This window comes from Aspergillus saccharolyticus (genome assembly GCF_003184585.1).
Source record: "Aspergillus saccharolyticus JOP 1030-1 unplaced genomic scaffold BP01scaffold_19, whole genome shotgun sequence".
Lineage (NCBI taxonomy): Eukaryota > Fungi > Ascomycota > Eurotiomycetes > Eurotiales > Aspergillaceae > Aspergillus > Aspergillus saccharolyticus.
The window spans coordinates 201,752-216,499 of NW_020290629.1; the positions used below are offsets into that span (position 1 = coordinate 201,752).

Sequence of the window (14,748 nt, forward strand, 5' to 3'; positions counted from 1 at the left end):
CAGGACAGGTATTATTGGCTCCCGGCTCCCCGTTGCTGATGCTAAGGCCACATGCGTCGCAAGCCCCCAGCTCAATTCTTCAGGTTTCAAGCCTGCGCCAACCTCCACAATGGATTGGATACGCTTCTTCAAGGATCTTTGTCTGAACTCCAGACATACAGTATGGCTCGCCCCTCTTCTTGTCCTGGGCGATGCCTTTCTGTGCACCCTGATCATCTGGAAGATTCCCTGTATGTGTCCCTCGAGCGCTTTCATACTTGCCCGGAACTAATTGGCTCGCTTCGCTGGCAGATACTGAGATCGACTGGTCAACATACATGCAACAGATCGCTCTCTATCTTGGAGGCGAACGTGACTACACTCTAATCAAAGGATCTACGGGCCCTCTCGTCTACCCCGCCGCCCATGTATACAGCTATAGCCTCCTTTACCACCTTACGGATGAGGGGCGGGACATTTTCTTCGGGCAAGTCCTGTTCGCCGCGTTGTACCTGATCACTCTTGTCGTGGTGCTGGCTTGCTATCGGCAGTCGGGCGCTCCGCCGTATTTGTTCCCTCTCCTCGTGCTGTCCAAAAGGCTGCACAGCATCTTTGTCCTGCGGCTCTTCAATGATGGGCTGGCGGCGCTGACCATGTGGCTCGCCATCTGGTTGTTTCAGAAGCGGAGGTGGACGGCTGCCGTCGCGATTTGGTCTGTCGGAGTAGGCATCAAGATGACTCTGTTACTTCTGGCTCCGGCCGTGGCGGTTTGCACCGTGCTGAGTTTGTCTCTCGTGCCTAGCATCCGACTTGGGGTGTTGGCCCTGCTGGTCCAAGTATGTATCTGTCGCCTGTCTGGGCTCGGGCTTTTTTTGTATGCGCCATGCTAAAGAGGTTACAGGTTCTATTGGCCATTCCCTTTCTACGAGAAAACCCAGCAGGATATGTTTCGCGGGCCTTCGAGTTAACCCGGCAATTCATGTTCAAATGGACGGTCAACTGGCGGTTCGTGGGTGAAGAGTCATTCCTATCGAAGGAGTTCTCCCTAACATTGCTGGCTATCCACATCCTCTTGCTGATCATTTTCCTTGTCTTCGGCTGGTTGAAGCCTATCAACTCTCGTCTGCCAGAATTTGTCCAAAACCTGCTCACAGGCCGACACCAACCCGTACCGTTATCCAGTTCGTATATCATGGCCGTCTTGCTATCATCCCTTGCGATTGGTCTGTTGTGTGCAAGGTCGCTCCATTATCAATTCTTCGCTTATCTTTCCTGGGCAACACCTTTTCTCCTCTGGCGGGCAGGCCTCCATCCCGTTGTGCTGTACATCGTCTGGGCAGCTCAAGAATGGTCGTGGAACACATACCCGAGCTCCAACGCGAGCTCCATGGTTGTTGTCCTCTCCCTTGCGGTTCAAGTCTTTGGTATTCTCGCTAATCGCACCACCTCGTTTGCCGGTACGCGCGCGAATGGTGGAAAGGAGCATGTTCAATGAATGTCCGGGTCGGTCTCCGGTGTGGGCGTAAGAGTCCGGCAAAAGGTTCGGAGAAGGTGCTTCGTGATAAGGCGTGTCCATCATGCTCTGACTGGAGCGATAGCGCATCAAGCCTCCGAGCGTTGAGCGATTCCCAGTATGAAGAGGGCGATCATGCATCCGACTCATCGTCCGAGGGCGGCAATTTACCAACATTAGACTCCCCCTCTGATTCCTCGTCATCTGACGCAGCAATCACTTGCTTGGTGAACTCCTTAGGCCTGCAACAGCATTGTTAGTAATCTGAAGTATTCTGCATACGGCCATACAAACCAGAATGAAGCCTTGCGCCACGCCTTCTCGTCCCGAACAATGTTAACAATCTCGCCCTTCAGCTTGTTATCGCGACCCTCAAGAGCATTGGTGTCGATCACCACGTAAGATCCACGCTTGATCCAAATGGTCGACCGGAATCGCGAAGGCAATTCCACGAGAGCTGACTCCTTGAATGGTGTCTCGACCAGGTAGATGTTGTTGCCGGTGGCTTTAATGACTCGCGTGATCAATTGTCCCTCAGCAAGCTCATCCGGAGGGGTCATTGTTTCTTCCGCCGTGGCTAGTACCTTGCGCCGAGGGGGAGCCATCCTGATCGATTGTCGCGGTAGCCGCGTAAAAATGAGACGGAATGAGGTGGATTAAATGAATTGTACGTAGATGACGGTGACGAAGGACCAGAGTGGATGACGGAAGCCTTAATGGGAACCAAAAGAATTTTTTTTCTTTTCTTTTAAGCTTAGCGGAGAGGTTGAGGAAATCCCCGCCGTGTGGAGGGGAAAAGTGGGCCTTGGGCCCAATGCGGCAGGCAAGTGATTGTTCAGTTTGTTTTCCCCAGAATGCACAATTACTCTCCGTAGAGGCCGTACAGCCAAACATACTCTTCACCTTATCATCAACGACACTCTCCACCAATGCTGGGTTCTCAGCGCAGCTTGATGAAGTCTGCGAGATCTTGATGCGACAGAGTTAGCTGTGGGAGGTGTGCATCTGCCCTCTTCTGTATTTATCACATGCAAAGCCCAGCGCTAACTCGTCGAACACTCCGCCATCACAGCATCCAGACCTTTTTGGCAAAAGATAGGATAAGACTTGCCTACTACGAGTCATGCTGCGATTTCTATGCAGGGCCAAGACACGTCTTCGTGTTCAGCATGGTCCAGCTCACGAAGTTGGGGTACAAGGACTAGCGGCATCTGGCTCAAGATGCCAGGCGAATGAAAACTTGCCTGATCTTCTCGATCGGTGACTGTTCACAGAAGACATGTCATGTCATGTCAACGTACTCCTACCTGATTGGCCCTCCAGATTCAGAACCCTACTATACGACTTTAGCCGGGAACGACTACCTAGGGTTAGTAGTTATCAGCTGCGGGCGCCCCAGGTGAATTAGTCAGTCGATCGCCATTGCTACAAAGACCCCCGGGTGGACGGCCAAGCGAGACGGCAGATTGAATCGTGTGTTTGGTCCAGCCAGCCAAGTTTAGAGATTAGTCTAACGTGCTTAGGTACACTCAATCCAATTCCTGCAGCATGGCAGCCTCTGCTTTCGGCGCCCTGGTAGAGTTCCAGAGCTCACCTTCGATAGCCAGTCCGGCTGCCGTTGTACGCAGAGATAAGCAAGGCATCGCCCACACACCCTCCGATCATGAACTGGTGGAGCTACAGCAAGGAAGCTTACAGCCTGCCACTGGCGTAACCGCTCATACTGCCCCCGAAGCGCACACTTCCATCACCCCAGGTGAACTAGAGAGCCACTCGGCCTCACCGGGAGCAAACGAGGCCTATGGTCCAACCCCGACGTTCAGCAACCCATCAAAGACCAGGTGGCGCTTCATGAGTGCCTGCTTGATGAACTTTGCTCAGGGCTTGAATGACAGCGCTCCGGGTGCTTTGATCCCTTACATGGAGGAAGACTACAACATTGGTTACGCTGTCGTGTCTCTGATTTTCGTTACCAATGCTCTTGGCTTTATACTCGCTGCCTTGGTCACACATGTACTGGAAACGAAGTTTGGTCGCGCAAAATGCTACTCGCTATCCATGGTCACGATTGCCGCCGGCTTCGTGATCATTATTTGCAAGCCTCCGTTCCCTGCTGTCGTCGCGAGTTTTTTTCTCTTGGGACTCGGCATGGCTATCTGTTTGGCGCTCAATAATGTTTATTGTGCGAATCTTGCCAACAGCACAGCGGCTTTAGGCGGTCTTCATGGGTCTTATGGGATCGGGGGCATAGTGGGACCGCTTGCAGCAACCGCTATGGCGTCGCATGGAGTACGGTGGTCCCTGTTCTACTGTATCAATCTTGCTATGACACTGTTCAACTTGGCTTTCACCGCATGGTCATTCTGGCATTATGAAAAGGAGCTGCCAGCACAGCTAATAGGCGCGCTCAACCAGGCCGCATCCCAGCAAACCCACGGCTCCGACTCGGTAAGCAAAAGCCGTCTCCTCCAGCAAGCAATCAAGAACAGAACCACTCTGCTGGGCGCCCTGTTCATCTTCGCCTATCAAGGTGCCGAAGTTTCGATCTCTGGTTGGGTGGTGTCGTTCCTCATCAGCTATCGGCAAGGAGACCCGTCACACGTTGGTTATGTCAGTGCCGGCTTCTGGGCTGGCATTACTGTCGGACGCTTCTTTTTATCACACCCTGCCCACTACATCGGAGAGAAGCTTTCTGTCGTCCTACTTGTCATTGGATCTATCGCCTTCCAGCTGATGACCTGGCTCATTCCCAACATTATCGGCGATGCCGTCGCCGTAGCCATTGTGGGACTCCTCCTGGGTCCTGTTTACCCTTGCGCCACTGCCGTGTTCAGCAGGTTGCTACCCCGCTCGATGCAGACCTCAAGCTTGAGTTTTATTAGTGCAATGGGAAGCAGCGGGGGCGCTGTCTCGCCCTTTTGTACGGGTCTGTTAGCTCAGAAGGTTGGAACATACGTTCTGCATCCGATCTGTGTCGGTTTGTACGGAGTGATGCTCGTGGGCTGGATGTCACTCCCGCGTGTTGCAAAGAGATCGGAGTAACCCGTTTCGGTGGTATCTCTGGGCCGGATCTTGTTGGATCTGGATCTAAGCGACTAGAAGGGAATATGAGTGAGGTGGCAGATGACCCTTGCACTGTTTTAGGTCAAGTATCAGTGGAGCTGATGCAAGCAAGGGGATTGTCACCATCATCGTTTTGCAAGACCATTGGCTTTGCTTTGACATGCAATGAACCTAAAACACCCCTTCGTAGCATACTAGTTTCGTTGCAATGTTTATTGACAAGCGTATCTATCTTTGATGTGAAAATCAGTGTAGTGGTCGATTTGGGGGAAAATGTCACGGAGTGGAAGGAGGTGTGGATGATGCCTGAAATATGCAAGGCAGCAATTCTCGCCTCCGCCCGGCGACTGCCTGCCCAAAGAGGCAAATCATCCATGGGCGGTCAGGATTCATCGTTTACGGACAATCATCTTTCAATCCGATCCCAATTACTTACTATTCCTGTTTGTTGAAGGTGATGTCCATCCAAAATATACGGAGTACTACTTACTACTCCGACATACCTACCTCCAACGATTTGACACGCACGGGTGGGCAGATATAAGCCTCAACCAATTCAAAGTGGTTGGGTGATTGATTATCGTACCTTTGCCACGGGAGATTCCGTCTCTTGTTAGTCTCAATTCCTGTCTCACTCAACCCGTGGTCCTTTTTCCGACTGATTGATTGATGGATTGTTCAATGGACTGACTTGACTGACTTGACTGATTGAAAGTCAGTTTCTTCGCAATTCGTGCTCTTCTTCCCCTTCCCCCCCTCCCTCTCGTCCTTCCCACACTTATTTGCCCCCCTTGCTACGGAGTACTACGGAGGATTTAACTGTCAAGAAGAAGAAAGAGAGTAAGAGCCCCGCGAGTCACGGTCTACTCTTGTTATTTGTTGTTGAATTTCCTTCTTTTCTTTCTAAACACCCCTCTGTCCCTCCCACCCCACTTTCCTCTTTCCCATTCCATTTCCCCTCTCCGACTAAACTGACTGACTCTCTTCCCACTCACTCCCCCCGTCATCTTCCCTTCCTCCATAACTCCATAACTATCTCTCTCTCTCTCTCTATCACTTTCTCATTTCCCCTTACACCTCCCTCCTTCTCCCTCTCCTCTCCCACCGCCCGCCCCCGCCCCCTCTTTCTTCCCTACCCATCTTCTCACCTCTCCTGACTAGGACCCGGTCCCCCATCTCCACCCCTCCGGTTTTCTGTCAGTCTCCTCGCCTAGAGTTCTTCCCCCCCCCGAGAACTCCCAATCTCCATCATGGACGGGGACGAGCTCATCGCCTCGGTCTACCGCAAGATCGAGCGCGAGAAGGCCCTCATCGCCGCTGCGTCGAACATGCGACAATCCACCGACAACCCTCTCGTGCAGCAAAGGGTTGACGCAAATATTCGCGATGGTCAGAAAAATATCGCCTACCTCGAGGAGAAAATGCGGGAGTTGCAGTTGCGCCAAGAAAGAGGCCAGGCTTCCCCGACCGATCGACGCGTCCCCTCGGGCGATGGTGGCCCCGTGCCACCGCAGAAGGATTATGGCAACGAATATGGTGAAGCTTCCAGTCAATATCCGCAGGGAGGATCAGGCTCCATGCCGTCAGGGGCCCCATACGCCGATCCCCGCCCTTTCGCTCCCGTTCCCAAGGCTCGTCCCAATTACACTAAGCTCGGTAGGCATTTCACATCCCTGGTCGCCTGGGAGGAATTTACCTACCTCTTGTGCGCGATTGGCAGCAAGGCTGACTTGATCGTCTTCAGACTTGATCAAATATGACACTCAGTACTTGGGACCCAAGATTCAGCTGATGCTGTCCCAGCTGGAGTTCAAATTGAGTGTAGAGAAGCAGTACAAGGCTGGTATTGAGAAGATGGTCCGCTTGTATCAGGATGAGGGGGATCGCAAAAGTCGCGCCGATGCGGAAGGCCGACGCATCGAGAGTAACCAGAAGATTCAGTTGCTGAAGCAGGCCCTGAAGCGATACGAGGATCTTCACGTTGATATCGAGTCGGCAGACAGTCCCGATGGTCAGTCGCAAGCGCACCGACGCCGTCTTTCCCACTTGATCCGTAGCTAACCTTCGCTTCTGCCAGATGAGAGCCTAAGCACACCCAACCTGCGTAAGCCGCTCACCGGTCTGCTGACTATGCGCATCCATGCCGTGCAAGATGTAGATCACGCCACTAGCTCCAGATTCTCTCGAGGCCCGGAGACATTCGTGGTTTTGAAAGTGGAGGATACCATAAAAGCGCGCACCAAGGCGACACGAACCGATAGATGGCCGGATGAAACCTTCAATCTGGAGATTGATAAAGCGAACGAAATTGAGCTCACCGTATATGACAAGTCTGGAGATCGACCGACCCCGATCGGAATGCTGTGGGTGCGCATCTCAGACATCGCGGAAGAGATGCGCCGGAAGAAGATCGAAACCGAATTCAACGCATCCGGTTGGGTTTCGGCCGACAAGATGGGACACGGAGGACAGTCAGGACGGCCCAACACCGCTGGAGGAACGGGGTCATCTCATCAAGGTGGCCCCGGCGGCCCTGCAGGGGAAGCTGGTCCTGGTGGTGCGTCCGGCATACCGGGTGCCGGCCAGGTGATAATTGATTCTTGGTTTGCACTGGAACCAGTTGGTCGGATTCAACTGTCGATGAGCTTCGGTGAGTGCGACTCACGTCCTGGGTCGATCGGCTTGCAGACTGACATCCTTCACAGCCAAGCAACTGAAAGACCGCCGCCCGTTCGATATTGGTCTCAACCGTCAAGGTGCCGTTCGCCAAAAGAAGGAGGAGGTACACGAGAAGCAAGGCCACAAGTTTATCACGCAGCAGTTCTACAACATCATGCGTTGCGCACTTTGTGGCGATTTCCTGAAATATGCCGCCGGTATGCAGTGTGCCGACTGCAAGTACACCTGTCATAAAAAGTGCTATCCAAAGGTCGTCACCAAGTGTATCAGCAAAGCGAACTACGAGACGGATCCAGACGAGGAGAAGATCAATCACCGGATTCCGCACCGTTTCGAAGGCTTCTCCAACCTCTCGGCCAACTGGTGTTGCCATTGTGGATACTTGCTGCCGTTTGGACGCAAAAACGCAAAGCGCTGTACAGGTAAGCGGTTGCTTGAGAGAGCCCCGACGTTTGGCAGGAACTGATATGCGATTATATACAGAGTGTGGTCTTACGAGTCACGCCCACTGTACTCATCTTGTGCCCGACTTCTGTGGCATGTCCATGGAAGCAGCTAATGAGATTCTGCAAACACTCATACGGGCAAAGGTTCATAACAAGTCTCCTTCGGTCAGCTCTGCCAGTGGCCCCACTCGCCCTGTTCGTGCCCCTCAGGCTACGCAGGATAATACTTTGATGTCATATCCGTCCAAGCCTGAGCAGTATGAGCAAACACGACCGACACCTGCAACCATGCCTTATCAACCTCCGCAGTCCCCGACCACTCCAACAGGACCCCAAACATCTCCCGGTACTTCGGCTTCGCCCGATCTTGCCCGCGATGCCGCTGTGGCCGCGACCAATAATCATCGACCCCAGGTGATGCCAGGTATGTGGATAATCCAGCAGTAAGACTCAACTACGTGTCGTGGCTGACTTAATCCCGCTGTAGAGCCAAACCGTCCTGTGCAGCCTCAGCCGTCGCAGCATGCCCCCTATGATCCTTCGGCTTATCCCAGGTTCGAAGGACAAGGCGCGCAACATCAACAGATGCAGAATGTTGGGGCTCATTCGCCGTATGGCGTCCAGCAGCCGCCACAGCAACCAAACATGGTTGTGGCACAGAAGCAAGCACCCGAAGTGCCCCAGCAACAATCCAAGGTCCGAATTGGACTGGACCACTTCAACTTTTTGGCAGTCCTGGGAAAGGGTAACTTTGGTAAGGTCATGCTTGCGGAGACCAAGAGCACTAAGAAGCTTTACGCGATCAAGGTTCTGAAGAAGGAGTTCATTATCGAGAACGACGAAGTGGAGAGTACCAAGTCTGAAAAGCGGGTGTTTTTGATTGCCAACAAAGAGCGTCACCCCTTCCTTCTTAATCTTCACGCTTGTTTCCAGACGGAGACCCGCGTGTACTTCGTAATGGAGTATATCAGTGGTGGTGATCTTATGCTCCACATCCAACGCGGCCAATTCGGGCTCAAGAGAGCACAGTAAGTGCCTTTACCCAATGACAATCGTCCCGGATTGCTAATCGTGTGCGCGCAGATTCTATGCTTCGGAGGTCCTGCTTGCGTTGAAGTATTTCCACGAGAACGGTGTCATCTACCGTGATTTGAAGCTTGATAATATTCTGTTGACTCTAGACGGCCATATCAAAATCGCAGATTATGGTCTCTGCAAGGAAAACATGTGGTATGGTGCCACCACGAGCACCTTCTGCGGTACGCCCGAATTTATGGCTCCTGAGGTAAGACATCATCCGCAATTCTCGTTTGGATTGTGTCTCATACTCTGAAATAGATTCTCTTGGACAAAAAGTACGGACGTGCCGTCGATTGGTGGGCATTTGGTGTCCTCATTTACCAGATGCTTCTCCAGCAATCTCCCTTCCGTGGTGAGGATGAGGACGAAATTTATGACGCCATTCTCGCTGATGAGCCACTCTACCCTATTCACATGCCCCGCGACTCGGTCTCTATCTTGCAGAAGCTGCTTACGCGTGAGCCCGAATTGAGATTGGGCTCGGGACCTACCGATGCCCAGGAAGTCATGTCTCATGCATTCTTCCGGAACGTGAACTGGGACGACATCTACCACAAGCGTGTTCCCCCTCCGTTCATGCCCACGATCACGAGCCCGACAGATACCAGCAACTTCGACCAAGAGTTCACCAGTGTGACGCCGGTTCTGACGCCGGTCCAGTCTGGTAAGACACCAAATTCGTTCGCAAGGTCGATTCGCGTCACGCTAACAAGTTGTCCTAGTTCTTTCCCAAGCCATGCAGGAAGAGTTCCGTGGCTTCTCCTACACTGCCGACTTCGCTTGAGCATTCGCCACGTAATCCGTCCGATGTCTATATTGATTGCTCGTTTTTATCTCTACTTTGGCCTGATGTGTTTCTCGGATTCTTGATGTTGCCGGTCTTTCGGCACCGTTTGCGCCGGTGTCCTTCACATACCCATAAGTGTTTTGAGTGCCAGTGTAAGCGTGGTGATAGCCTTTGTGAATGCAGATGGATTGATGGCTTCGAGGCGTTTACTTTTTGACTTTGCCTCGGGACGATTGGTTGTCTCCTAATCTTCTTCTCGGCGGGCATAATCGCCGAGAGGAACTCGATACCGCTTCGGGGCTGCTTCGTCTCGTTCTGTTGCAGTACGATTTGGGACAGTCAGTGTGAAAGATGCTGCTGTATCAGATTGGCTCCAAAAATGATAGAAGCCATGTGAGGGGATTTGCATGCACAAGTATAATAACCTGTTATTTTTCGAATCCTGCCCATGTGAGGTGATTTTCATGGAGGATGATACTAATCTGAGAGCACTTGTAATCATAGAGTAGAAACACGAACGATTCTCTTTGACCTCACCTCAAACTCTTGGTGGAAATGCGAATGTAGTCACTTGCGATCAAAATTGCCTTTCGACTGTTACAAGTCTTTGTCTTAGCCAGATCTCACTACCTTCCTCTTTTCCCCTACTTGTCTCTGCTTTCCTTTTCTCACCCTCATCCTCTCTTTGTCTACCCTCACCAACCACTTTCGACTCCGACAAAGGGACAAGAAACGGAGAAAGGAGGGATCGGGCTATTGATATCTCCAAACACACAAAGAACAAAATGACTCTCGAGCGTGACCGCGATTTATCACACATGTCGCCCCCGGTGTCTCCGCCTCGGTCTCGGTCTCCAGATGCCTTCCGACATACTTCGGACGAACTACGCCACGCTACGCATATCACCGTGATCGAAGCAGACAACGATAACCATAGCACTGGTGGCTTAAAGAGTTTGTCAAGTAACACAAGCAGCAGCGATAGATCACCACCCCACACAGAGCGAGGCGAAAGCCAGTCATCCTCCGAAGATCATACAGTCATCCCAAAACAGCGCAGCGAACTTCCTCAATCCGAACCAACTTGTACACTCGATAGACAAGGACAGCCCGAACCGATCACTCCTGATCTCAAGAGTGATTCGTCGAGAGTAAGACCATCCTTCACTACCCCTCCTACAACCTGCAACAGCAGCAGCAGCAGCAACTCAAGCACCCCTAGCCCCACCCGCCGAATCTTCACCCTCTTGTGCTCTACATTTACCAACATGACAAGAGCCAACAAAAGACCTCGGGCCAAGCCCAAGACCAAGCAAGTCAAGGAGGATCCGGACTACGATCCGGCCAAGGAGGACCGAAGAGATGAGGACGAGGAATATCGGTATGGCAATCGCTTGATGAGGCTTGAGGCGGAGCGTTTGGGCAAGTACTTGCATGGGACGGTGTCGGGGCCGAGGAAGATGAGGAAAAGTGGTGTGAATGTTCCGGTCAAGATTGAGGAGATGGAGGAGGCTGAGGCTGAGGCTGAGGTTACGGTTGCGGTTGATGGGGATATGGTGGTTGGAGATGTGGATGGTGGGTTTTATCCTTCTCCGAGTGCGAGTGGTGAGGATGGTTTTACAATGCGTGTTTCTCGTGTTGCTTCTTCTCCTGCGTCTCCTACTCGTCCTCCCATCTCACCTATTTCTCCGGTTTCCCCTATAACTCCTCCCCCCACGACTGAAAAGATGGTCCCGCCAATCCAGACAACAGTCACCAAACGGCCGCTGGAGCCCGAGGCCGTGAGTCCGGCCATCAAACGGCTGAAGATGGAGGAGTCGCAAAAGTCGATCTTGTTCTCTGTGCAGGAGAGGGTGCCAGACTCGACGTCTGATCACTACAAAATCTCTCTATCCTCGGAATCAAACAGTGCCAGTACCCCTCCGTCGAGACGCGATTCCCGCATCAGCTCGCCTCTTCGGACTCTGAGCACGCCGGCGTCCCTGTCGCCTGAGATGATGCCAGATGGTTATGCTGAGATTGAATTCGATATGATAGAGGAGCCGTCGTCGCCAACTGAAATCCCTGGTGGTCGGGTTGATGTCGATATGGTTGAAGAGCCGTCGCCGAGTTTGAGACGGGTTGGCCGGGTTGATTTTCTCGTGAATGAGGAACCGTCCCCGGAAATGCAACCAGATAACCTAGCTGATCCCATCGTCAATAACGAGCCACCAAGACCATCCCGGTCTCGCGGGAGGTCGCGCGGCAAATTGCAGGGCAAATCGCAGGGCAAGTCACGCCGGAGGACGAGAACCTACTCTCCTGACCCTGAAGAGTTATTTGACTCGCCTTTAGAGAGCGAGAATGACGAGAGTCTGGATGACTTTGAGATGCACCGCATGAAGCCCACCGAGAAGACTGGAATTGTGTTCGACTTTTCGTCTGAACGAGCCAAGCGCTGGGCGAGCGCCATCAATCTGCCGGAAGGCCTGTATAATGCCGAGGAGCAGGACCTCTTCTTCCGGCTTGCAATGCGCGGCTTTGAACCTCTCGTGCCTCAGATATGGCGACATGACTTCCCGACGCTGCCCGAATCGCTTTATCCTCCGCCATCGGGGCCGTCTTTTCGACCTCTCTTTCAGGTTCGGCGGAGTTCCAATCTCTACGGTAAGTGCGATCAACCTTCTCTTTGGCTCATTCTTGAGTCTTTGCTGATGGCTGCGACAGCCACCAAAGCCCTCGCAAACCTCTTCAGTGTCGGCGGCCGCGTTCGAGACTGTGACATTCTGCGCCAGCGACCTGAGAGGATGATCAAGGACGCCATCAAGAAGTACTTCCGCTGGGCCTTGTTTGATGCCGACATCTACACTACCAAAGATTCAATTCCTGTGCACGCGGTTTATGCTCAGAAGAAAGGCGAGACGACCCTTGACGCCGTGCGTCGCCTCAACCGACGCCTACGGGCCCTGACCGACAGGTACCACGAAGTTCTGGGTGGGAGTGGCGGTGCAACGCCAACCGAGCAGGCAGACGCGGATACAGAAGCTTCCCAGGAACCAGAAATCCAGCCCTCCATCGAGGGGTCATCTGCGCGCAAGTTCCCCCTGCTCATGGGATTTATCATTTGCGGTCCCATCGTCGCCATCGTGACGCATAGCACCGACCCCGCGGAGGCCGAGACCAGTTTCGATGGCAAGTTCATCTCGCAGTTCGACCTGTCAGAGCGCGGCCAGGATGTCTGGAACTCGCTGGCTATTGCGATCGCGGTCATGCATGCGCGCCGCACGATGATCCGGTTGGCCGAGGAGGGAGTAGGCGGGTTTACTTTTACTGATACGGCGCAGCCGGTGACGGACTGCGACTTGTAGTCGTTGCGACTTGGAGTTGGCGCTTAGGTGGTCTTTGATTCCTGGGTTCTTTTTCCATTTTTGCATGGTTTAATGAAGACGTTTGTTCGCGATTTATCTAGTGGAGAAAGAAGCGATATTTGGGAGTTTATCTGGTTTATCTTTAAGACTGACATCTCTGCCTTTCTTGTGATAATGCAGTATTGATATCTATGATATTCAAGGCACGTTACGTTCAAGCTCGATTGTAGACTTTCTCCTCATGGTACATGCACCGTCATCTAAACACTCAAGAGGCAATCCAATCCCTGTTTGTGCTAGCAATCTCCTCAATTTGAACATCTCAACGATGTTTCTGACATAGAAGGTGGGTCATTTCTGACCATTTGTACAAGTTATCTAGTGCCAGTGATGGGTCGAAGCAGAGGAGCCTCCGTTGCATCCTGCATTGTAATTGCCAGATGCTGTATACTATAGTGATCCGAGTTGATAGTATATGGTTGTCAAGACTATAACTGCTAGACCGTATTTAGACCAAGAAGGTAGACCCAGGGTCACCTCTGATGACGTGATATGAAGGTATGGTTCTCGTCCTGTAGGTGGGATTTTGCATGATTAGCTTCCGATTGAGCCTTGAGCTGAATGTCCGACATCAGGCAGAAACCGCAGAAATAGACGCAAAGCAGAAGACACAGTGGCATGCCAACGACCAGAGCCGCGGATCCGGAAGCGAGGATGGAAGTTGAATAGGTGAATGATGACCAAACTAGGGGTTTCGAAAGAGTGTAGGAAAGAGGAGACCGGGTTGTCTACCAGGTTTGATGCCGGAATTTGCAAAGGAATAAGTGTTAGAATAGTTCATAATACCTAGATTGGCTGACTTCGCTGGGGATCGCGATGGATAGAGCGGGTGGCCGAGCAAGAAGCATGCGTTAATGAAATTGCTTCCACCGACTCCAGAGTTCGCCCCCCTCCTTCGTTTCTTCTTCTCCTTCTTCTTCTCTCCCGCCCAAGTCACCATCCATCGTTGTGAGTGTTATCCTTTCTTACACTCGTCAGCGACTGAACCTTGCGGCTGTGGAACATGAACCTCTCGGATTAAATCCTAGACCTCTTCGGTTCCATTCTGAAGCAGAGTAAGTACATCCAATCCCAGGTTTTCTTATATAGTATTAATAGTTCTGTAAGAACTTTCGACCCGAATGCTTTGAAGGAGGACGACTTCGCACTCTCCGACGCTGAATGATGATTACTTCACCCTCATCGCCGCCTCTGGTACTGGTGAATTCGAGGCTGGTATTTCCAACGATGACCAGATGCATGAATCCGCTGTGATTGGTTTTACTATTGTTTTTCTTCTTCCACTTCGCCTAGCTCGAGGGAAAAGTTCAAGTGATGGAAGGAGGTTTCCCCTCGAGCTGAGCGAATCAGATGATACTATATTTTACTCTATACATTCTTCTTATAGAGGATCTTGTAAGCTCCAAGGGGGGGGGGGACTGAAGAAATGCCCCCGGCTGCTTAGAAGACTCAGAACTTACAAGTACTGGAAATATGTGTATGACGACGTTCTCTCGAGTGGATAGATGCCAGCTTGAATCCGACAAGCGTGATATGATGCAGAAGCACAAGTAACAAATCTCCGAGAGAAAGCGTGCAGCATCACGAAGGATAGACTTACATGAAAAGCGTGATTCGGGAGAAGTTGAAAGAGAAGCGACAGGACTGGCGGGGTGTGGCTATCCGCTGGAACTACATGTACCGTCCCCCTTAAGTTACTAATGAGCTGCGAATACAGTAAGCAAAACTGTTGAGTACCAGAAGCATAAGATACCAGACTCTGATTGTCTAGTCACTACATCGATGAGCAAGTTA

The 14,748-nt window shown here is 52.0% G+C and overlaps 5 protein-coding genes across 5 annotated transcripts; 4 read left to right on the forward strand and 1 right to left on the reverse strand.

The window, feature by feature from the left end:
• The first annotated feature begins 97 nt into the window (after positions 1–97).
• Positions 98–1,672, forward strand: alg3 (dolichyl-P-Man:Man(5)GlcNAc(2)-PP-dolichol alpha-1,3-mannosyltransferase). The gene is made up of 3 exons (XM_025573482.1): positions 98–230; positions 292–815; positions 881–1,672. The coding sequence occupies exons 1-3, from the start codon at positions 110–112 to the stop codon at positions 1,472–1,474; spliced, it is 1,239 nt and encodes a 412-aa protein (XP_025430541.1). The 5' UTR covers positions 98–109; the 3' UTR covers positions 1,475–1,672.
• BP01DRAFT_68644 (putative eukaryotic translation initiation factor eIF1a-like protein) lies at positions 1,550–2,201 on the reverse strand. Its single transcript, XM_025580021.1, has 2 exons — positions 1,787–2,201; positions 1,550–1,734 (listed from the first exon to the last, which is right to left on the reverse strand). The coding sequence occupies exons 1-2, from the start codon at positions 2,095–2,097 to the stop codon at positions 1,626–1,628; spliced, it is 420 nt and encodes a 139-aa protein (XP_025430542.1). The 5' UTR covers positions 2,098–2,201; the 3' UTR covers positions 1,550–1,625.
• Positions 2,202–2,792: 591 nt separating this feature from the next.
• BP01DRAFT_320900 (putative MFS efflux transporter) lies at positions 2,793–4,920 on the forward strand. The gene is made up of 2 exons (XM_025572716.1): positions 2,793–2,965; positions 3,016–4,920. The coding sequence occupies exon 2, from the start codon at positions 3,041–3,043 to the stop codon at positions 4,532–4,534; it is 1,494 nt and encodes a 497-aa protein (XP_025430543.1). The 5' UTR covers positions 2,793–2,965; positions 3,016–3,040; the 3' UTR covers positions 4,535–4,920.
• Positions 4,921–5,504: 584 nt separating this feature from the next.
• pkcA (protein kinase c) lies at positions 5,505–8,205 on the forward strand. Its single transcript, XM_025580022.1, has 5 exons — positions 5,505–6,211; positions 6,300–6,566; positions 6,633–7,205; positions 7,261–7,656; positions 7,718–8,205. The coding sequence occupies exons 1-5, from the start codon at positions 5,806–5,808 to the stop codon at positions 8,125–8,127; spliced, it is 2,052 nt and encodes a 683-aa protein (XP_025430544.1). The 5' UTR covers positions 5,505–5,805; the 3' UTR covers positions 8,128–8,205.
• Positions 8,206–11,892: 3,687 nt separating this feature from the next.
• BP01DRAFT_275085 (uncharacterized protein) lies at positions 11,893–12,849 on the forward strand (the record flags this gene model as incomplete). Its single annotated transcript, XM_025571406.1, has 3 exons — positions 11,893–12,193; positions 12,254–12,513; positions 12,595–12,849. Coding segments are annotated over 3 exons (816 nt in total), but the record flags the coding sequence as incomplete, so codon positions are not given.
• Positions 12,850–14,748: the final 1,899 nt, after the last annotated feature.